Source organism: Agelaius tricolor, unplaced genomic scaffold (genome assembly GCF_023055355.1).
Source record: "Agelaius tricolor isolate 1412-34295 unplaced genomic scaffold, bAgeTri1.0.p SCAF_139, whole genome shotgun sequence".
NCBI lineage: Eukaryota > Metazoa > Chordata > Aves > Passeriformes > Icteridae > Agelaius > Agelaius tricolor.
This window is the reverse complement of record NW_027269399.1, coordinates 14,073-37,675: the sequence shown is the minus strand read 5'-3', so window position 1 is coordinate 37,675 and position 23,603 is coordinate 14,073. Positions and strand designations below refer to the sequence as shown.

The window sequence follows — 23,603 nt, the reverse complement described above, 5'->3', positions numbered from 1 at the left end:
GGGACCCCCAAGGTGAATTTGGTACCCCCAGGTGGGTTTGGGTCAGCCCAGGTGAGTTTGGATCCATCCAGGTGGATTTGGGACCCCCCCCGATTACTTTTGTTGCTGATTTTGGGGTCCCTGGAGGGCGTTTGTGGGGTCAGGAGGGTGACCCGGGATCTCCCCATAGATCACCTGGATGATGTCACTGGATTCCCTCCGATGACGTCACTGACCCCCCCCATGAGACCTCACCTGCTCCCAGGTGTCCCCCCTGCCCTTTCCCCCCTCCCCCAGCCCTCAGGACTGTCCTGGACGCTGTGACGTCACACCAATATAAAATTCGCGCTTACGACGTCATCACCTCGATGACGTCATCGCGGGCTGAGGGCGGGAAGATCGCTCAGGCCCCGCCCCTTTTCCCGCCTTTGCGCCCGGTTCCGCCACACTCAAAATGGCGCCGTTGCCGCGGTAACCGCGGGGGGCGGAGCTTCTGCCACACAAAAAATGGCGGCGCCCGCCGGGGGCGGGGCCTGTCCGATGGAGGAGGCGGGACTGGGACGGACTGGGAGCTTCAACATTCCCCCCCAAAACGCCCTGGGTCCCCCGAGGTGGCCGGGAGCACCCCCAGACTCATTTCTGGCTAGGGGGGTTCAAGCAAACTCCCCCCAAAAAACCCCAGAATGCCGAATCCTCTGCCCGGACCCTCGTGGGGGGGGAATCCATGTTACACCTGGGCGTTTATTGTCACATCTGGGGGTTTATTGCCACACCTGGGGCTGTTTCACACATGACCCTGAGGGGGGACACCCCAAAACTGGCGAAATCTTCCCCAAAACCTCCCCAAACCCTGAGACTGTCATCCCGAGCCCCCTGCTGAAGAACCTCCACCCTCTTCCTTTCCTCCACGCCTCCTGGAGCATTTTGGGATCCCGAAGGGCAAAATTGGAGCAAAAAGCGCCAAATTCGGGTGTTTGAACAAAAATCCGTTACGGGAGAAGCGGGAAAAGCGCCTGCGCAAGAACGAGGTGGAGCCACGCATGCGCCATTACGACCCGTGCAGTCACGCATGCGCAGTGAGCGCCGCAGCCGTTAAGCGCCACCATCCGGGGACTGGCGGGCGCCATCTTTGTGGCGGGTGGAGGAGACGCGTCCAAAATGGCGGCTCCCAAGCGCCAGTAGCCGGCGCGGCGAGCGGGCCTTTCTCGGCGTTCAGCGCGGCGGCGGCGGCCCGGAGCGAGCGGCGGCGGCAGCGGAAAGCGGCGCCCGGGGTCAGCGGGCGGCGGGTGGCTGCAGGTGCGGAGTGGCGGCGGAGCGGCGCAGAGAGCGGCGCATCCGGGTCCCGCGGCCGCCGCCATCTTGGGCCGCCGCGGAGCTGCAAGCTCCCACCTGCGCCATCTTGGGGCGCCGCATTGGGGCTGTTCCGGAGGGGGGACGAGAGGAGAGGGTGGCGGGGCTTGAGCAAAGAGCGTGAAGAGCGCTCAAAGCTCCGCTCCCGTCCCGGTCAGGCGCCGCCATCTTGTGCGCGCGGCGAGGAGGAGGAAGAGGAGGAGGACGAGGAGGAAGATCCGGGCACCGGGCGGCGCCATCTTGGACCCCCCATCTTCCCACAGCAGCGCGCCGCCATCTTGTGACCCCTCCCCCGCGCACCCGGGCACCGGCCGCTCCGCCGCCTTGGAGCCGCTGCGGTAGCGGAGCCGCACCCGGTAAGGGCGGAAAGAACCGAGAAGCGCCGGGAGGGAGGGTAGGGACCGCGGGGTCCCCGTGGGGGCCGACAGCAGGCTTTGGTTCCGCCGGATGGGCGGCGCCATATTGGGAGGGGACGTGCGGGGTGTCATGGCGGCGCCGTGCGCTGACATCCGGGTCCTTCTCCCCCACCGCCCCCGGGGCGCCATCCTGGGAGGGGCCGCCGCATCCGGGTCCCGCGCGCCGCCATCTTGAGAGTCCGGGGGGGTGTGGGGGGCGATGGCAGCGCCGGGGATCCCCGGCCCGTTTGCGTCGCTCGGAGCATCGGGGCCGTGAAGCCTCAGAGCGGCTCCGGCGTCCCGTTAACCCCGGGGGGCGGTGGGGAGACCGGGGGTGCCCCAGGACAGAGGAGGAGGAGGGGGCGCGGTTTGCGGAGGGGGCGGTACACAAGGAGAGGAGGGGCGCCCAAGATGGCGGCGCCCATGGCGGGCTGAGCGCTCCGTACAGCGCTGCGCCGCCGGGAAACGGGCCGCGCCGCCGGCAACCAGACCGCGGGGCATTCGGTGTGTGTGAGGGGACGAGGCCGGGAATGCCAGGGAGCGATTACGGGGTGGTGGGAAGGCCGGGAGGGGGCGGCACCGGGAGATGGCGGGGCTCGGGGAGAGAAAAGGAGGGAAAACCGCGTAAAAGGCGGGCTGGGGGGGCGGCTCCTTTAAGAGGCGGTTGGAGTGGGCGTGGCCACGCCCTTCCGTAACCACACCCCCTCCGTTGGCGCCATGGCCGCGCCCCTTCAGGCAGCTCCGTACAGTCCCCCCCGCGCCCCTCCACCGCTCGCCCCAGCCTCGCCGTTACCGGGCCCGGCCCGGAGGCCACCGAGATGGCGGTGAACCTCCTCCCGGTCCCCTTCCCAAAATGCCGCCGCCTTTTCCCGTCCCGCCTTCCCCACAATGTCGCCCCCCGTCCCCGGCCAAGATGGCGCCGCCCGGGTCCGGAGGGGGCGTGTCCGCGCTGCCCCCGCCCACTCCCGTCGCTTCCCGCCCACCCTCGGCGGCCGCCGGACACAGGCGCAAGATGGCGGCTCCCAGGGCGGCGTGAGGGGCCGCCGCCGCCGCGCTCCGCCTGCAGCCGCAGCCCCGCGCCGGGAGCCGCTGCAGCTGCGTGACCCCCGGAGCCGCCACCGGGAATCGGGGAGCGGCCGCGGGCCGGGAGAGGGAGGCGGCCGCGGGGCCGCGGTGAGCGGGGGGGGCGGCGGTGGGGGGGAGGAGGCGGCCGCCATTTTCCGCCCGGGCAGAGACAAGATGGCGGCGCGCAGGGGCCTGAGGGGGGGGGAGGGGGCGTGAGGGGAGGGGCAGGGCTGAGGGGGGGGTTGGGCATTTTGGGGGGGGGGGCACGGCCTGAGGGGGAATTTCGGGGGCGGGGGAATTGAACTTGACGGGGGGGGGTCACAGCCTGAGGGGGGATTTGAGGAGGGGGGAGTTGAACATGAGAGGGGAATTTGGGGAGGGGGGGGTTGCGCACAGTCTGAGGGGATAATTTGGGAGGGCGTTGACACTGGGCAGGGGGGCACGGCCTGAGGGGGAATTTGAGGGTGGGGGGAGATAAAACTTAAGGGAGATAAATTTTTTGGGGGGGGGGGGGAAAGGGGAAATTGGGTGTGGGGGGTGTTTGTGTTGTTAAGAAGGGTAATTAAGAAAAGATATAATGAAGAAAGTAATTAACGGGGAGAAATAAATGCTCCCCTCCCCCTCAAATGGACTCCTCCCCCATTGTCACACCCCCTGCCGTGGGGGGGGGGTAATTAACTCTTTCGTGGTAATTGCGGTGGGGGGGGGCAATTAAAGATTCTATGCGGGATTTGGGGGAGGGGGGACGTGTCAAGCCCCTGGGGTATTTTGGGGATGGGGTCAGAGTTTGGGGGGGGGGGCAGAAGGGGATTGATCCCCAGATTTGGGGACACCCCCCCAAGAGATCTAATGGGGGGGGGTGGTCCCTATGCCCAAGTGTTAATGGGGGGGTTTTGGGGGTGTCCCCCACATCCAGACCCCCCGATCCTCGCGGAAGGGTCAATAGGGTGGGGATGCGGGGGGGTCTCAGGTGATTGGTTTGGTTTTTGGGGTGTCCCCCATATCCAATTTCCCCCTCCATGAAAGGTCAGGTCCTTGTAGGGGGGGTTTTGGGGTGTCCCCCACACCTGACCCCCCCTAGAATTGGCAGTGGCAGGGGGGGTTTCAGGTCATTTCGGTGATTTTTGGAGTATCCCCCATATCTGACCCCCCCATATCCCCCCAGGACAGGCAGTCGGGGTTCAGTTCATTTTAGCAATTTTTGGAGTACCAGTTAATTTTGATGATTTTTAGGGTATCCCCCATGTCTGACCACCACCATGTCCCCCCAGGACAGGCAGCGGGGGGGGGGGGTCAGTTCATTTTAGGGATTTTCGGGTTGCCAGTTAATTTTGATGATTTTTGGGGTATCCCCCATACCTGACCCCCCCGTGTCCCCCCAGGACAGGCAGTGGGGGGGGGGGGTCAGTTCATTTTAGGGATTTTTGGAGTACCAGTTCATTTTGATGATTTTTGGGGTATCCCCCATACCTGACCCCTCCGTGTCCCCCCAGCACAAGCAGCAGGGGGGGGTTCAGTGTCAATGGGATGGGGGGGAGTAATTTCATTCTAGTGATTTTTGGAGTACCAGTTAATTTTGATGATTTTTGGGGTATCCCCCATGTCTCACCCCCCCATGTCCCTCCACCACAGGCAGTCGGGGTTCAGTTCATTTTAGGGATTTTTGGAGTACCAGTTAATTTTGATGATTTTTGGGGTATCCCCTATACCTGACCCCCCCGTGTCCCCCCAGGACAGGCAGTGGGGGGGGGGTCAGTTCATTTTAGGGATTTTTGGACTACCAGTTCATTTTGATGATTTTTGGGGTATCCCCCATACCTGACCCCCCCCGTGTCCCCCCAGGACAGGCAGCGGGGGACGCATGGCAGGCCTGGGCGGGGGGGGGTCCCCGCCGCGGGCCCCCCCGGGTCCCCCCGCGCTGCAGCCGCGCTGGAAGCGGGTGGTGGGATGGGCTGGGCCCGTGCCCCGGCCCCGGCACGGCCACCGAGCCGTGGCCATCAAGGAGCTCATCGTGGTCTTCGGGGGGGGCAACGAGGGCATCGTGGACGAGCTGCACGTCTACAACACAGGTGGGCACCTGGGGGGGCACCTGAGGGGATAGGAGGGTCCCTACAGGGGTGGGATTGGGGAGGAGCTGCAGGTGTACAGCACAGGTGGGCACCTGGGGGGGTGGGAGGGTCCCTACAGGGGTGGGATTGGGGAGGAGCTGCAGGTGTACAGCACAGGTGGGCACCTGGGGACATGGGAGGGTCCCTACAGGGATGGGATTGGGGAGGAGCTGCAGGTGCACAGCACAGGTGGGGCTGGGGGACCACAGGGATGGGATTTGGGATCGTTCCTGGTGTTCTCCCTGTGTTGCTGTCCCCATTTTGTCCCCAACGGCCACCCAACAGTGGTTCATTTTGGGTGGGGGGTCATTTTTAGTGTGTCACTGTCCCCTCTGTGTCCCCACAGCCAACCAGTGGCTCATCCTGAGAGTTCAGGGGACTGTTCTCACTGTCCCTCTGTGTCCCTGTCCTCATTTTGTCCCTGTTTTGTCCCCACAGCCACCAACCAGTGGCTCATCCCAGTGGTTCAGGGGATCGTTCTCACTGTCCCCCTCATGTCCCTGTCCCCGTTTTGTCCCTGTTTTGTCCCCACAGCCACCAACCAGTGGCTCATCCTGGCGGTTTAGGGGATCATTCTCACTGTCCCTCTGTGTCCCTGTCCCCGTTTTGTCCCCGTTTTGTCCCCACAGCCACCAACCAGTGGTTCATCCTGAGGGTTCAGGGGATTGTTCTCACCTCTGTGTCCCTGTGTCCTTGTCCCCTCCGTGTCCCCACAGCCACCAACCAGTGGCTCATCCTGTGGGTTCAGGGGACTGTTCTTACTGTCCCCCTCATGTCCTTGTCCCCGTTTTGTCCCTGTTTTGTCCCCACAGCCACCATCCAGTGGTTCATCCTGTGGGTTCAGGGGACTGTTCTCACTGTCCCCCCCATATCCCTGTCCCCGTTTTGTCCCCTCTGTGTCCCCACAGCCACCAACCAGTGGTTCATCCCGGCCGTGCGGGGGGACATCCCCCCGGGCTGTGCCGCCTACGGCTTCGTGTGTGACGGCACGCGGCTGCTGGTGTTCGGGGGCATGGTGGAGTACGGCAAGTACAGCAACGACCTCTACGAGCTGCAGGTACCCTGCACCTGGGGAACCCCCTGTGTACCTCGGGAACACTTGGGGAACCCCCTGAGCACCTGGGGAACTCCTGGGGAACCCCCTGAGTACCTGGGGAGCACTTGGGGAACCCCCTGAGCACCTGGGGAACCTCCTGAGTACCTGGGGAACCCCCCTGAGCATGTGGGGGACACCTGGGGAACCCCCCTGAGCACCTGGGGGACACCTGGGGAACCCCCATAGCACCTGGGGAACCCCCATAGCACCGGGGGAGCACCTGGGGAACCCACCCTGAGCACCTGGGGAACTTCTGAGCATGTGGGGAGAACCTGGGGACTCCCCCTGAGCACCTGGGGAACTCCTGGGGAACCCCCTGAGCATGTGGGGGACACCTGGGGAACCTCCCTGAGCCACTTGGGAGCCCCCCCTGAGTACCTGGGGAACCCCCCTGAGCATGTGGGGGACACCTGGGGAACCTCCTGAGCACCTGGGGAACCCCCCCTGAGTACCTGTGAACCCCCCTGAGCATGTGGGGGACACCTGGGGACCCCCCTCTGACAACCTGGGGAACCCCCTGAGCACTTGGGGAACCCCCTGAGCATGTGGGGATCACCTGGGAACCCCCAAGTACCTGGGGACCCCTTGGGAACCCCCCCAAACACCTGGGGACCCCTTGGGAACCCCCCGGAACCATGGGGCACCCCCTGGGAACCCCCCCAAACCATGGGTGACCCCTCAGAACCCCCCCCCCCCCAAACACCTTGGACCCTCCCCAGAACCCCTGAACCCCCCCCCATTTTTGGGGTCCCCCATCCCCCTGGGTGCCCCCCAATTGCAGACCCCTCCCCAAATCCCACATCTCCCCCTGCCCTTCTCCCATTCCAGGCCTCCAGGTGGGAGTGGAAGAGGCTGAAGGCGAAGACCCCCAAAAATGGGCCCCCCCCTTGCCCCCGGCTGGGCCACAGCTTCTCCCTGGTGGGCAACAAGTGTTACCTGTTTGGGGGGCTGGCCAACGACAGCGAGGACCCCAAAAACAACATCCCACGGTACGGGGCACCCCAAAACCCCGGGGGCACCCCAAAATCCTGGGGGCACCCCAAAACCCCGGTGGCACCCCAAAATCCTGGGGGCACCCCAAAAAATCCCAAAGGGAATCTGTAGAGGGAGGGGGCACTTTGGGGGGAGGGGGTGTGGGGGTGAGGCTCAAATATTTGGGGTCATTTTTAGGGGGCACCCCAAAATCTCGGGGTAACCCAAAATCTCGGGGGAACCCCAAAAACTCTGGGGATAATTGGAGGGGAGGGGGGCTTGGGCTGGGTTTGGGGGCACACAGGGATTTTTGGGGGATGTGGGGGTGAGTTTGGAGCATTGGGATCAGTTTTAGGGGGGCACAGGTGATCCCAAAACCCTGGGAGTTACAGGGGGACACCCCAAAACCCCGAAAATTGGGTTGGGATGGGAGGGGATTGGGGACATTCCCCGTCTTTGGGGGACACAGGAGCGACCCCAAAACTTTGGGGTCATCTTTGGGGTGGGGGACTCAGGGATCCTGGCTTGAATTTTAGGGGATTTTAGGACTCTTTTAGGGGCATCATGAATTCCTAAAAACACTTTTAGGGTTTTTTTTGGGGTCTCCTGATTTTCAGAACCACCTGCACATGTGGGCACATGGGATCACCTTGGCTGCATTTTATGGGATTTAAGGAACCTTTTAGGGCAATCCCATATCCCTGACCCCCTTTTTTAGGCCAGTCCCCCATATCCAAACACCCTTTTAGGATTTTTTTGGGCTGTCCAGACCTTCTTAATCCCTTTTCCAGATATCTGAACACCTGCACAGGTGGGCACAGGTGTCTTTGGGGCCATCCTGGCTGCATTTTATGGGATTTAAGGGCCCTTTTAGGGGTGTCCCATATCCCCAGCTTCCCTTTTAGGACAATCCCACATATCCAAACAGCCTTTTAGGATTTTTTTTGGGATCTCCTGACCTCAAAATCCTCTCTCTCCATATCTGAACACCTGCACAGGTGGGCACAGGTGTCTTTGGGGCCATCCTGGGCACATTTTATGGGATTTAAGGGACTTTATGGTGCAATCCCATATCCCAAACACTCTTTTAGGATAGTCCCACATATCCAAACACCCTTTTAGGATTTTTTTGGGGTCTCCTGATCTTCTCAATCCTCTCTCTCCATACCTGAACCACCTGCACAGGTGGGCACAGGTGTCTTTGGGACCACCCTGGCTGCATTTTATGGGATTTAAGGGCCCTTTTAGGGGTGTCCCATATCCCCAGCTTCCCTTTTAGGACAATCCCACATATCCAAACAGCCTTTTAGGATTTTTTTTGGGATCTCCTGACCTTCTCAATCCTCTCTCTACATACCTGCACAGGTGACATTGGGACCACCCTGGGCACATTTTATGGGATTTAAGGGACCTTATGGTGCAATCCCATATCCCAAACACTCTTTTAGGATAGTCCCACATATCCAAACACCCTTATAGGATTTTTTTGGGGTCTCCTGACCTTCTCAATCCTCTCTCTCCATACCTGAACCACCTGCACAGGTGGGCACAGGTGTCTTTGGGACCACCCTGGCTGCATTTTATGGTATTTAAGGGACCTTTTAGGGGTGTCCCATATCCCCAGCTTCCCTTTTAGGACAATCCCACATATCCAACCACCCTTTTAGGATTTTTTGGGGGTCTCCTGACCTTCTCAATCCTCTCTCTACATACCTGCACAGGTGACATTGGGACCACCCTGGGCACATTTTATGGGATTTAAGGGACCTTATGGTGCAATCCCATATCCCAAACACTCTTTTAGGACACTCCCACATATCCAAACACCCTTATAGGATTTTTTTGGGTCTCCTGATCTTCTCAATCCTCTCTCTCCATACCTGAACCACCTGCCCAGGTGTCTTTGGGGCCACCCTGGCTGCATTTTATGGCATTTAAGGCCCCTTTTAGGCCAATCCCACACATCCAAGCCCCCTTTTAAGGACTTTTTATAGGATCTCCTGACCCCATACCCCTTTTCCCCAGGTACCTGAACGACCTGTACGTGCTGGAGCTGCGCCCAGGCTCGGGGGTGCTGGCCTGGGACATCCCCATCACTTATGGGGTGCTGCCCCCTCCCCGGGAATCCCACACGGCCGTGGTGTACACGGAGCGCGACGGGCGGCGCTCGCGCCTCGTCATCTACGGGGGCATGAGCGGCTGCAGGCTGGGGGACCTGTGGACGTTGGATATTGGTATGGGGGTTTGATGGGGTTTTTGGGGGGTTTTATGGGTTTTTGTGGGGTTTTATGGGGTTTTGTGCTGTTTGGAGGGGTTTGGGGGTCAGGGGAATGGGGGTTACTGGGAGGCGTCATCATCTACGGGGCCATGAGCGGCTGCAGGCTGGGGGATCTGTGGACATTGGATATTGGTATGGGGTTTTTTGGGGGGTTTGATGGGGTTTGGAGGGGTTTGATGGGGTTTTGTGGGGTTTTATGGGGTTTTGGAGGGGTTTTGGGGGGTTTGGAGGAGATTTGGGGTCAGGGGAGTAAGGGGTAGTGAGGGTTATGGGGGGACATCTTCATCCATGTGGGCATAAGCGGCTGCAGGCTGGGGGATTTGTGGACACTGGATATTGGTATGGGGGTTTGATGGGGTTTTTGTGGGGTTTTATGGGGTTTTTGTGGGGTTTTATGGGGTTTTTGTGGGGTTTGGAGGGGTTTTGGGGTCAGGGGAGTAAGGGGTAGTGAGGGTTATGGGGGGACATCTTCATCCATGTGGGCATAAGCGGCTGCAGGCTGGGGGATCTGTGGACATTGGATATTGGTATGGGGGTTTGATGGGGTTTTTGGGGGGGTTTATGGGGTTTTTGTGGGGTTTTATGGGGGTTTTTGTGGGGTTTGGAGGGGTTTTGGGGTCAGGGGAATGGGGGTTACTGGAGAATGTTGGTGTCTACATGGGCATGAGCAGCTGCAGGCTGGGGGATTTATGGACGTGGGATATTGGTATGGGGGGTTTATGGGGTTTTTGGGGGGTTTTATGGGGTTTTTATGGGGTTTTGTGGGGTTTTTGTGGGGTTTGGAAGGGTTTTGGGGGCTTTTGGGGTCAAGGGAATGGGGGTTACTGGAGGATGTTGGTGTCTACGGGGGCATGAGCGGCTGCAGGCTGGGGGACCTGTGGACGTTGGATATTGGTATGGGGGTTTGATGGGGTTTTTGTGGGGTTTTTGTGGGGTTTGGAGGGGTTTTATGGGATTTTATGGGGGTTTTATGGGGTTTTGGAGGGGTTTTGTGGGGTTTGGAGGGGTTTTGGGGTCAGGGGAATGGAAGGTAGTGAGGGTTACTGGGAGATGCCATCTACGGGCCCATGAGCGGCTGCAGGCTGGGGGATTTGTGGACGTTGGATATTGGTATGGGGGTTTGATGGGGGTTTTGGGGGGTTTTATGGGGTTTTGTGGGGTTTTTGTGGGGTTTGGGGGGGTTTTATGGGGTTTTGGGGTCAGGGGAATGAGGGTTACTGGGAGGCGTCGTCATCTACGGGGGCATGAGCGGCTGCAGGCTGGGGGATTTATGGACGTTGGATATTGGTATGGGGGTTTGATGGGGTTTTTGTGGGGTTTGGAGGGGTTTTGGGGTCAGGGGAATGGGGGTTACTGGGAGGCGTCATCATCTATGAGGGTGTGAGCGGCTGCAGGCTGGGGGATCTGTGGACGTTGGATATTGGTATGGGGTTTTTTTTGGGGGTTTGATGGGGTTTGGAGGGGTTTTATGGGGTTTTTGTGGGGTTTTATGGGGTTTTGTGCTGTTTGGAGGGGTTTGGGGGTCAGGGGAATGGGGGTTACTGGGAGGCATCTTCATCCATGTGGGCATGAGCGGCTGCAGGCTGGGGGATCTGTGGACGTTGGATATTGGTATGGGGGTTTGATGGGGTTTTTGTGGGGTTTTATGGGGGTTTTGTGGGGTTTTATGGGGTTTTGTGGGGTTTTGGAGGGGTTTTGGGGGGTTTGGAGGAGATTTGGGGTCAGGGGATTAAGGGGTAGTGAGGGTTACTGGGGGACATCTTCATCCATGTGGGCATAAGCGGCTGCAGGCTGGGGGATCTGTGGACGTTGGATATTGGTATGGGAGGGTTTTATGGGGTTTTTGGGGGGTTTTATAGTTTTTTTGGGGGGTTTGGAGGAGTTTTGTGGGGTTTTTTTGGGGTTTTTGTGGGGTTTGGAGGGGTTTTGGGGTCAGGGGAGTAAGGGGTAGTGAGGGTTACGGGGGGACATCTTCATCCATGTGGGCATGAGCGGCTGCAGGCTGGGGGATCTGTGGACGTTGGATATTGGTATGGGGGGGTTTTATGGGGGTTTTGTGGGGTTTGGAGGGGTTTTGGGATCAGGGAAGTGAAATTTAGTGAGAGACATTGGGATTTATTGGCATCTACGGGGGCATGAGTGGCTGTTTCCTTACATTTTCAGCGATTTTGGGGCCGTTTCTTAGCATTTTTGGGGCTGTCCTCTCACATTTTGGGGCCGTTTCCTCACATTTTGAGTTCATTTCTTCACATGCTGAATAATTTTGGGGTGATTTCCTCACGTTTTGGAGCCGTTTCCTCACATTTTGAGCGTTTTCCAGAGACGCTGACCTGGAACAAGCCCAGCCTGAGCGGGGTCGCTCCCCTGCCCCGCAGCCTCCACTCAGCCACCACCATTGGCAACAAGTGAGTCTGGGGGCGACCCCCCCACCCCAAAAAACCCCAAAAAACCCCCCCCCCTTTATCCTGAGGGGGTCCCTTTGTGCCCCTGTCCCCTCCTTGGAAGGCCTTGAGGTCCTTAAGGGGAGGATGTTTTGATTTAATTACATTTTTTTAATTAATATGAGTGATCTCCTGACCCCCCCAAACATAAAAATTTGGGGGTCTCTGGGTGTCCCCCTGACCTTTGACCTCCCCCCCCAGACAGGAGGGACAATTTGAGGGGTGGGTGCCCCTATGACCCCACCCCAGGATGGGCATTTTTGGGGTCTGGGTGTTTCTGTGATTTTTGTGACCCTTGTGGACGCCCCAGGGCTGTGCAGATTTTTGGGGTGGGGGTCTCTGAGTGTCCCCCCGACCCCCCTGACCCCCCTGATCTCTTCCCCCCCCCTCAGGATGTACGTTTTTGGGGGGTGGGTGCCCCTGGTGATGGATGACGTGAAGGTGGCGACGCACGAGAAGGAGTGGAAATGCACCAACACCCTGGCCTGCCTGAACCTGGGTGAGGAGGGGGCTTGGGACCCCCAAAACTCACCCCAAATCCACCCTAGAAACCCCTCAAACCCACCTTGAAACACCCCAAACCTCACTCTGGGGGAGGAGAAGGCTTAAGACCCCCAGAACTGACCTTAAAGCCACCCTAAAACCCCCCCTGAATCCTTCCCCAAATCCCCCCAAACTCCTCCCTGATCCCCCAAAACCCCCCCAGGTTCCATGGCCTGGGAGCCCCTGGTGCTGGAGACCCTGGAGGAACCCCCAGACCCCTCCCCAAACCCCACTCTGAGCCCCCCAAATCCCCCCAGACCCCTGTGTGACCCCCAAAACCCCTCTGTGACCCCCCCAAATGCTTCTGTCCCCCCCTAGACTTGATGACCTGGGAGCCCCTGGTGCTGAGGACCCTGCAGGAACCCCCCAGACCCCTCCCCAAACTCCACTTTGAGCCCCCCAAATTCCCCCAAACCCCTCTGTGACCCCCCAGGCTCAATAACCTGGGAGCCCCTGATGCTGGAGACCCTGGGGGAACCCCCAGACCTCTCCCTGAAACCTCACTCTGAGCCCCCCAAATGCCCTCAAATCCCTCTGTGACCCCCCAAATCCCTCTGTGACCCCCTGTGTGACCCCCCTGTGCCCCCCAGACTCAATGACCTGGGAGCCCCTGGTGCTGGAGACCCTGGAGGAACCCCCAGACCCCTCCCCAAACCCCACTCTGAGCCCCCCAAATTCCCTCAAACCCCTCTCTGACCCCCCCAAACCCCTCTGTGACCCCCCAAAATCCCTGTGTGACCCCCCTGTGCTCCCCCAGACTCGATGGCCTGGGAGCCCCTGGTGCTGGAGACCCTGGAGGAACCCCCAGACCCCTCCCCAAACCCCACTCTGAGCCCCCCAAATTCCCTCAAACCCCTCTGTGACCCCCCAAACCCCTCTGTGACCCCCTGTGTGACCCCCCTGTGCCCCCCCAGACTCGATGGCCTGGGAGCCCCTGGTGCTGGAGACCCTGGAGGACAACGTTCCGCGGGCTCGCGCCGGGCACTGCGCCGTGGCCATCGCCACCCGCCTGTACATCTGGAGCGGCCGCGACGGCTACCGCAAGGCCTGGAACAACCAGGTGTGCTGCAAGGACCTGTGGTACCTGGAGACAGGTGAGTCTGGGGGGGCTGCAAGGACCTGGGGGGGCTGCAAGGACCTGTGGTACCTGGAGACAGGTGAGTCTGGGGGGGCTGGAACAACCAGGTGTGCTGCAAGGACCTGTGGTACCTGGAGATAGGTGAGTCTGGGGGTCTGCAAGGACCTGGGGGGGCTGCAAGGACCTGGGGGGGGCTGCAAGGACCTGTGGAACCTGGAGACAGGTGAGTCTGGGGGGGTTCAGTGAGCCTGGGAGGGCTGCAGGTATACCCAGGTGTACCTCAGGTGTATCCCAGGTGTGATATAAGTGGTATAGGTGTACCCCAGGTGTACCCCAGGTGTAGCCAGGTGTACCCCAGGAGTGCTATGAGTGGTACAGGTGTACCCCAGGTGTGCTATGAGTGGTACAGGTGTACTCAGGTGTACCGCAGGTGTACCAAGGTGTGCTATAAGTGGTATAGGTGTACCCCAGGTGTACCACAGGTGTACCCCAGGTGTGCTATGAGTGGTACAGGTGTACCCCAGGTGTACCACAGGTGTACCCCAGGTGTGCTATGAGTGGTACAGGTGTACCCCAGGTGTACCCAGGTGCACCCACCTGTACCCAGGTGTACCCAGGTGTACCAAGGTGTGATATAAGTGGTATAGGTGTACCCCAGGTGTGATATGAGTGGTACAGGTGTATCTGAGGTGTACTCAGGTGTACCCCAGGTGTACCCCAGGTGTACCCTAGGTATACCCACCTGTACCCAGGTGTACCCAGGTGTACCCCAGGTGTACCCCAGGTGTGCTGTGAGTGGTACAGGTGTACCCCAGGTGTACCCACCTGTACCCAGGTGTACCCAGGTGTACCCCAGGTGTACCCACCTGTACCCAGGCGTACCCAGGTGTACCCAGGTGCACCCACCTGTACCCAGGCGTACCCAGGTGTACCCGGCTGTACCCAGGCGTACCCAGGTGTACCCGGCTGTACCCAGCTGTACCCCAGGTGTACCCAGGCGTACCCAGGTGTCCCCTGTCCCCGCAGAGCGCCCGCCCGCGCCGGGCCGCGTGCAGCTGGTGCGCGCCAACACCACGTCGCTGGAGGTGAGCTGGGGCGCGGTGCCCACGGCCGACTCGTACCTGCTGCAGCTGCAGAAGTACGAGCTGCCCGCCGCGCCCGCGCCGCCGCCCGTGCCCTCGGTGCCCGCCAACCCCCCCAAGAGCCCCGCGCCCGCCGCGCCCGCGCCGCCGCCCGCGCCCCCCCGCCCTGCCCCAGCTGGGGGGCGTGGGGCTCACCCTGCTGCCCCCGCCCGCCGCGCCCCCCAACCCGCCCGGCGTCACCGCTGCTGCCGTGGGGACGGCGGGGACGGCGGCGGGGACGGGCGGCGGCGGCGGTGGTGGCACCGCCGGGGGGGTGGCGGCGGTGGCGGCGGCGGCCGGGGGGACAGCGGGGGCGGTGGCTGCGCCCCCCGGGGCCACCCTGCAGGTGCTGCCCGCGGCCGGGGGGGCAACGGCGGCGGCGGCGGCGAGCGGAGCGGCCACGGCGGGGAGGGCACCCGGTGAGTGACACCGAGGGTGTGGGGACATCGGGGGGACACGGGGGGAGGGAGGATGGGGACATTGGGGGGACATGGGGGGAGGGAGGATGGGGACATTGGGGGGAGATGGGGACATCGGGGGGAGATGGGGACATTGAGGGGACATGGGGGGAGGGAGGAATGGGGACATTGGGGGGACATGAGGACATCGGGGGGACATGGGGGGAGGGAGGAATGGGGACACTGGGGGGAGATGGGGACATTGGGGGGACATTGGGGGAGGGAGGAATGGGGACATTGGGGGGACATTGGGGATATTGGTGGGGGAGATGGGGATATTGTGGGGGGGAATGGGGACATCGGGGACATCGGGGACATTGGGGGGAGATGGGGACATTGGGGGGACAGATGGAGACATTGTAGGGGGGGAATGGGGAGATGGGGGGACATTGTGGGGAATGGGGTCATTGTGGGGGACATTGGGGACATTGGGTGGAGATGGGGACATTGTAGGGGGAAATGGGGACATTGTGGGGGCAATGGAGACATTGGGGACACGAGAGGAGAGATGGGGACACTGAAGGGATATTGGGGACATGGGCGAGGCAGAGATGGGGATGTTGAGGGGGGAAATGGGGACATTGCAGGGGACATTGGGGACATTTGGGGGGGAAATGGGAACATGGAGGGGGCCATTGGGGAGGATGTGGTGGGGCAGAGATGGGGACACTGGGGAGGACATTGGAGGGGGAAACGGGGACATTGGGGATGTGGAGGGGACACTGAGAGGGACAGGAGGGTGCTGAGGGTGACAGGGGACATGGGGGACGTCCCTGGGTGTCCCTGTCCCCCACCCTGACCCCCCATGTCCCCTGCCAGGTGTCCCAGCGGTGCTGAAGGTGACCGGTCCCCCTGCGGCCAGCGCGGGGCCGCCGTTGGTCACCGTGCGCTCGGCCGGGCCCGGCAAGGCCCCGGTGACGGTGACATCGCTGCCCGCCGGCGTCAGGATGGTGGTGCCCACCCAGAGCCCCCAGGGCACGGTGAGAGCACCTGGGGGACACCTGGGGGGACACCTGGGGGACACGGGGAGGGGACCTGGGGGTGGCTGGGGACAGAGGGAGGGAGCCCAGAGGGTCCTGGGGGGGTACCTGGGGACACAGGTGTGACACAGGTGAGCTCCAGGGGGTACATGGGGACACAGGTGTGACACAGGTGAGCCCCAGGGGGTACATGGGTGATACAGGTGTGACACAGGATGTGCCTGGGGACACAGGTGTGACATAGGTGAGGGTACATGGGGACACAGGTGTGACACAGGGGTACCTGGGTGTGACCTTGCTGTCCCAGCTGTGCCCCAGGTGTGCCCCAGGTGTACCCCAGTTGTTATCAGGTGCCCCCCCAGGTGTGTCCCCAAGTGTCCCCGGGTGTGCCTCTAGCTGTGCCCAGCTGTGCTCAGCTGTCCCTAGCTGTCCCCAGGTGTTCCCCCATGTGTCCCCAGGTGTGTCCCCAGCTGTGCTCAGGTGTTCCCCGAGCTGTCCCCAGGTGTCCCCAGCAGTGCCCAGGTGTCCCCAGCTGTGCTCAGCTGTGTCCCCAGGTGTGCTCAGGTGTCCCCAGGTGTGTCCCCAGGTGTGCTCAGGTGTCCCCAGGTGTCCCCAGGTGTGTCCCCCAGGTGGGTCCCCCAGGTGGGTCCCCAGGTGTGCTCAGGTGTCCCCCCAGGTGTCCCCGGGTGTGCTCAGGTGTGTCCCCAGGTGTCCCCAGCTGTGCTCAGGTGTCCCCAGGTGTGCTCAGGTGTCCCCCATCCCCGCAGGTGATCGGCAGCAGTCCCCAGATGAGCGGCATGGCCGCAGCCCCCAGGTGTCCCCCCAAGTGTCCCCAGGTGTCCCCAGGTGTGCTCAGGTGTCCCCAGGTGTCCCCAGGTGTGCTCAGCTGTCCCCAGGTGTGCTCAGGTGTCCCCCATCCCCGCAGGTGATCGGCAGCAGCCCCCAGATGAGCGGCATGGCCGCAGCCCCCAGCTGTCCCCCCAGCTGTCCCCAGGTGTCCCCAGGTGTGTCCCCAGGTGTCCCCAGGTGTGCTCAGGTGTCCCCCATCCCCGCAGGTGATCGGCAGCAGCCCCCAGATGAGCGGCATGGCCGCTCTGGCCGCAGCAGCCGCGGCCACCCAGAAAATCCCCCCGGCCTCGGCGCCCACCGTGCTCAGCGTCCCCGCCGGGGCCACCATCGTCAAGACGGTGGCCGTGACCCCTGGGGCCACCACCCTGCCCGCCACCGTCAAGGTGGCCTCGTCACCTGTCATGGTAGGGGACGCTGCGGGGGCTTGGGTGGCGCTGGGGGGTGGCATTGTCACCTTGGTGTCACCGGGGCTTGGTGAGGTCATGCCGTGGTGGTGGCATTGTCACCTTGGTGTCACCAGGGCTTGGGTGGCACTGGGAGGGCTTGGCATGGTGGCATCTTTGTCACCAGTGTCACCAGCAAGCTCTCTGGTGTCTGGGGTGGCACCAGGGTGACATTGGTGGCCCCGAGGTGACATTGGAGGGCTAAGGGGAGGCCACGATGTGATGGTGTCGTTGTCACCATGATGTCACTCAGGGTGACCCTGTGGTGTCACCAGCAGCCTCGTGGGTGTCCCCACAATGTCCCCACGATATTCCCCACTATGTCCCCATGCTGTCCCCTCAATCTCCCCACCATGTCCGACAATGTCCCCTCAATGTCCCACAATGTCCCCATCGTGTCCCCCCGCTGTCCCCTCAATCTCCCCGCCATGTTCCCACCATCTCCTCTCAACCTCCCTCAAATGTCACACAATCATGTCCCCAGTGCTGTCCCCTCAATGTCCCCACGCTGTCCCCACACTGTCCCCTCAATGTCCGACGACGTCCCCCTCGTGTCCCCAGTGCTGTCCCCTCAATGTCCCACCATGTCCCCCACTATCCCCACCACGTCCCCACGCTGTCCCCTCAATCTCCCCATGGTGTCCCTGCACTGTCCCCTCAATGTCCCAACGCTGTCCCCTCAATGTCCCCATCATATCCCCACACTGTCCCCTCAATGTCCCACCATGTCCCCACGCTGTCCCCTCAATCTCCCCATGCTGTCCCCTCAATGTCTCCTCAATGTCCCACCATGTCCCCAACGCTGTCCCCTCAATGTCCCACCGTGTCTCCACCATGTCCTCTCAATGTCCGATGATGTCCCCGTCATGTCCCCAATGCTGTCCCCTCAATCTCCCCATGCTGTCCCTGCACTGTCCCCTAAATATCCAACAATGTCCCCACCATGTCCCCACACTGTCCCCTCAATCTCCCCACACTGTCCCCTCAATGTCCCCACCATGTCCCCAACGCTGTCCCCTCAATCTCCCCATGCTGTCCCCTCAATGTCCCCTCAATGTCTGATGATGTCCCCATCGTGTCCCCAACACTGTCCCCTCAATGTCCCACCGTGTCCTCCCACTATCCCCACCATGTCCTCACACTGTCCCCTCAATGTCCCCACCATGTCCCACCATGTCCCCACGCTGTCCCCTCAATCTCCCCACACTGTCCCCGCAATGTCCCCTCAATGTCCCTACCATGTCCCCACGCTGTCCCCTCAATGTCCCCACGCTGTCCCCTCAATGTCCCCGCGTGTCCCCCCCAGGTGAGCAACCCTGCCACGCGCATGCTGAAGACGGCGGCCGCCCAGGTGGGCACGGCGGGGGCGTCACCTGCGGCCACCAACGCGGCCACCAGGCCCATCATCACCGTGCACAAGTCGGGGACGGTGACGGTGGCCCAGCAGGCCCAGGTGGTCACCACCGTGGTCGGAGGGGTCACCAAGACCATCACGCTGGTCAAGAGCCCCATCTCCGTGCCGGGGGGCAGCGCCCTGGTGAGGGGGGACACGGGTTTGGGGACATCCAGGGGGGGTGGGACACGGGTTTGGGGACATCCAGGGGGTGGGACACGGGTTTGGGGACATTGGGAATGTGGGGACATGGGTTTGGGGACATCCGGGGGGTGGGACACGGGTTTGGGGACATTGGGAATGTGGGGACGTTGGGAATGTGGGGACACGGGTTTGGGGACACTGGGAATGTGGGGATACGGGTTTGGGGACATCCGGGGGGTGGGACACGGGTTTGGGGACATCCAGGGGGTGGGACATGGGTTTGGGGACATTGGGGGGTGGGACACGGGTTTGGGGACATTGGGAATGTGGGGACATGGATTTGGGGACATTGGGAATGTGGGGACATTGGAATGTGGGGACACGGATTTGGGGATATTGGGGGGGGGACATTGGGAATGTGGGGACAAGGATTTGGGGATATTGGGAATGTGGGGACACAGGTTTCGGGATATGGAGGGGATATTGGTGGGGGACACGGATTTGGGGACATTGGGAATGTGGGGACACAGGTTTGGGGACATTGTGGGGGACATTGGGAATGTGGGGACACAGATTTGGGGATACTGAGGGGGGGACATTGGTGGGTTTGGGGACATTGGGAATGTGGGGACACTGGGAATGTGGGGACACGGAACTGGGGACATTGGGAATGTGGGGACACAGATTTGGGGACATTGGGAATGTGGGGACATTGGGAATGTGGGGACACAGATTTGGGGACATTGGGAATGTGGGGACACGGGTTTGGGGATATTGGGGTGGGGACATTGTGGGGGGACACGGGTTTGGGGACATTTTGGGGGGGGACATTGGGAATGTGGGGACACAGATTTGGGGACATTGGGAATGTGGGGGACACGGATTTGGGAATATTGGGGGGGACATTGGTGGGGGACACGGATTTGGGGACATTGTGGGGGACATTGGTGGGGGACACGGATTTGGGGACATTGTGGGGGGGCGGGTTGAGGATGGGGGGACATGGGGGGATGGTGGAGGGGTGGGGACCTGGATTTGGGGGGTCTTGGGGATGGGGGGGTGCAGCTTTGGGGGGTCCTGGGGAGTTTGGGGTCAGGGATACTTGGATTTGGGGATGGGGGACATTGGGGGTGTGAGGATGCAGATTTTGGGGATCCTGGGGGGCTCTAGGGCCAGGGACACCCGAATTTTTGGGGTATCTGGGGTCATGGAGACTCAAATTTGGGGGTCCTGGGTGAGTTGGAGCTGTGGGAACCATGAGAACCAAGATTTGGGGGGGTCCTGGGGTGGGGGGCACCCCCAAACTCCCTCTCCTTTTTTTGGGTTCTTTAACGCCAAACCCCCCAAATTTGGGGGGGGTCCCAGGGGCTTTAAAACCCCTCAAAGATCAGGGTTTGGGGTTTGTTTTTTTGGGTGTGGTTTTTGGGGGTGTCCTGGGGGGGGGTCTCTGACCTTTCCTGGGGTCCCCCCCAGATCTCCAACCTGGGCAAGGTGATGTCGGTGGTGCAGACAAAACCCGTGCAGAGCTCGGCTGTCACCGGGCAGGCCTCGAGTGGTCCTGTCACCCAGATCATCCAGGTGACACCCCAAAACCAGCCCAAAATCACCCCAAAACCAGCCCAAAATCACCCCAAAGCTCTGAGACCCCTCCCCAAATCACTGAGAGTCACCTGAGACCCCCCCCCCACCTTGGCTGTCACCGGGCAGGCCTGGAGTGGCCCTGTCACACAGATCATGCAGGTGACACCCCAAAACCACCCCAAAATCACCCAAAACCACCCCAAAACCACCCCAAAATCACCCCAAAACCACCCCAAAATCACCTCAAAGCTCTGAGACCCTCCCCAAATCACTGAGAGTCACCTGAGTGCCTGAGACCCCCCCTGCCCTCGGCTGTCACCGGGCAGGCCTCGAGTGGCCCTGTCACCCAGATCATCCAGGTGACACCCCAAAACCACCCTAAAATCACCCCAAAACCACCCAAAACCAGCCAAAATCACCCCAAAACACCCCAAAACTGCCCCCAAAGCCCTGAGACCCCTCCCCAAATCACTGAGAGTCACCTGAGACCCCTTCCAAAACCCCCCTTGGCTGTCACCGGGCAGGCCTCGAGCGGCCCTGTCACCCGGATCATCCAGGTGACACCCCAAAATACCCCAAAATCACCCCAAAACCAGCCCAAAACCACCCCAAAATCACCCCAAAACTGCCCCCAAAGCCCTGAGACCCCTCCCCAAATCACTGAGAGTCACCTGAGACCCCCCCCCACCTTGGCTGTCACCGGGCAGGCCTCGAGCGGCCCTGTCACCCAGGTCATCCAGGTGACACCCCAAAATCACCCCAAAATACCCCAAAACCAGCCCAAAACCACCCCAAAATCACCCCAAAACCAGCCCAAAATCACCCCAAAATCACCCCAAAATCACCCCAAAACCACCCCAAAACCACCCAAAAATCACTCTAAAATTACCCCAAAAATCCCCCAAATCACTGAGACCCTTCAAACTCCTGAGTCCCTGCCCAAAATTCCCTGACCACTCCCGAGTGACCACCCCCCCTAAGTGACCACTCCCGAGTGACCACTGGCCCTGAGTGACCACTCCTGAGTGACCACTCCCCTGAGTGACCAGTCTCCCGAGTGACCGCTCCCCTGAATGACCACAAATGACCACACCCCCTCAAGTGACCACTCCCCAAGTGACCACTCCCCTAAATGACCACTCCACAAATGCCCACCCCCTCTCAAGTGACCACTCCCCTGAGTGACCACTCCCCTGAATGACCACAAATGACCACCCCCCCTCAAGTGACCACTCCCCTGAATAACCACTCCACAAATGCCCACCCCTCCTCTCACTGACCACTCCCCAAGTGACCACTCCCCTTAATGACCACTCCCCTGACTGAGTCCTCCCCTGACTGACCCCCCCTCACTGACCACTCCCCTGAGTGACCACTCCACAAATGCCCACCCTCCCTCAAGTGACCACTCCCCTTAATGACCACCCCCCAAGTGACCACTCCCTGAATGACCACCCCCCTGACTGACCCCCTCCAAGTGACCACTCCCCTGACTGAGTCCTCCCCTGAGTGACCACTCCCCTGAGTGACCCCTCCAAGTGACCACTCCCTGAGTTACCACTCCCCTAACTGACCCCCTCCAAGTGACCACTCCCTCCCTGAGTGACCACTCCCCTGAGTGACCCCTCCTCTCACTGACCACTCCCCTAAATGACCACTCCATGAATGCCCACCTCCCTCAAGTGACCACTCCCATTAATGACCACTCCCCAAGTGACCACTCCCCTGAATGACCACTCCACAAGTGCCCACCCCTCCTCTCACTGACCGCTCCACAAATGCCCGCCCCCCTCAAGTGACCACTCCCCCGAGTGACCACTCCCCCGAGTGACCACTCCCCTTAAGAGTGACCACCCCCCCCCCCCTCCCCCCCCCAGACCAAGGGCCCCCTGCCCGCGGGGACCATCCTGAAGCTGGTGACGTCGGGGGAGGGGAAGCCCACCACCATCCTGACCAGCACGCAGGCGGGGGGCGGGGGCGGCCAAGCCCCCCACCATCCTGGGCATCAGCAGCGTCAGCCCCAGCACCACCAAGCCCGGCACCACCACCATCATCAAAACCATCCCCATGTCGGCCATCATCACCCAGTCGGGGGCTACCGGTGAGTGAGACCCCTCCCCAAATCAACTGAACCCATCCTGAGACCCCCAAACCATCCCTGAGACCCCCAAACCATCCCTGAGACCCCCAAACCCCTCTGAGACCCCACCTAAACCATCCCCATGTCGGCCATCATCACCCAGTCGGGAGCTACCGGTGAGTGAGACCCCTCCCCAAATCAACCTGAGACCCCCAGACCATCCCTGAGACCCCCAAACCCCTCTGAAACCCCCCCCAAAACCATCCCCATGTCGGCCATCATCACCCAGTCGGGGGCTACCGGTGAGTGAGACCCCTCCCCAAATTAACTGAACCTATCCTGAGACCCCCAAACCATCCCTGACCTCCCTGAGACCCCCAAACCATCCCTGAGACCCCACCCCTGGCACCACCACCATCATCAAAACCATCCCCATGTCGGCCATCATCACCCAGTCGGGGGCTACCGGTGAGTGAGACCCCTCCCCAAATTCACCTGAGACCCCCAAACCATCCCTGACCTCCCTGAGACCCCCAAACCATCCCTGAGACCCCACCCCTGGCACCACCACCATCATCAAAACCATCCCCATGTTGGCCATCATCACCCAGTTGGTGAGACCCCTCCCCAAATTAACTGAACCCATCCTGAGACCCCCAAACCTCCCCACCTGATCCCATCAAAACCATCCCCATGTCGGCCGTCATCACCCAATCGGGGGCTACCGGTGAGTGAGACCCCTCCCCAAATCAACTGAACCCATCCTGAGACCCCCAAACCATCCCTGAGACCCCCAAACCCCTCTGAAACCCCCCAAAACCATCCCCATGTCGGCCATCATCACCCAGTTGGGTGTCCCCCCCATATCCTTGTCACCCTCATGCCACCCCCGTGTCCTTGTCACCCTCCTGACCCCCTCTGTGTCCCCCCCATGTCCCTGTCCCCTCTGTGTCCCCCCTGTGACCCCCCTGTGTCCCTGTCCCCCCCGTGACCCCCCCGTGTCCTCCGGTGTCCCCAGGTGTCACCAGCAGCCCTGGGATCAAGTCCCCCATCACCATCATCACCACCAAGGTGATGACCTCGGGCACCGGGACCCCCGCCAAGATCATCACGGCTGTCCCCAAGCTGGGCGGGGGGCACGGCCAGCAGGGCGTGACACAGGTGAGGACACACCTGGGGACACCTGAACGGGCACCTGGGGACACCTGAACCACCCTGGGGACACCTGGGGACACCTGAACCACCCTGG

The 23,603-nt window shown here is 61.3% G+C and overlaps 1 protein-coding gene across 1 annotated transcript in view; it reads left to right on the top strand.

The window, feature by feature from the left end:
• The first annotated feature begins 1,083 nt into the window (after positions 1–1,083).
• HCFC1 (host cell factor C1) overlaps positions 1,084–23,603 on the top strand; it is a 36,243-nt gene continuing 13,723 nt past the window's right edge. The window contains 19 exon segments of the mRNA XM_071420406.1: positions 1,084–1,275; positions 1,488–1,685; positions 2,460–2,897; positions 4,632–4,858; positions 5,806–5,954; positions 6,822–6,982; positions 8,991–9,199; positions 11,564–11,648; positions 12,077–12,183; positions 13,142–13,321; positions 14,332–14,675; positions 14,677–14,845; positions 15,704–15,864; positions 16,920–17,117; positions 18,463–18,693; positions 20,167–20,271; positions 22,152–22,262; positions 22,264–22,375; positions 23,373–23,515. Of these exon segments, the coding sequence (XP_071276507.1) occupies positions 4,651–4,858; positions 5,806–5,954; positions 6,822–6,982; positions 8,991–9,199; positions 11,564–11,648; positions 12,077–12,183; positions 13,142–13,321; positions 14,332–14,675; positions 14,677–14,845; positions 15,704–15,864; positions 16,920–17,117; positions 18,463–18,693; positions 20,167–20,271; positions 22,152–22,262; positions 22,264–22,375; positions 23,373–23,515 (2,673 nt within the window). The 5' untranslated portion in view covers positions 1,084–1,275; positions 1,488–1,685; positions 2,460–2,897; positions 4,632–4,650.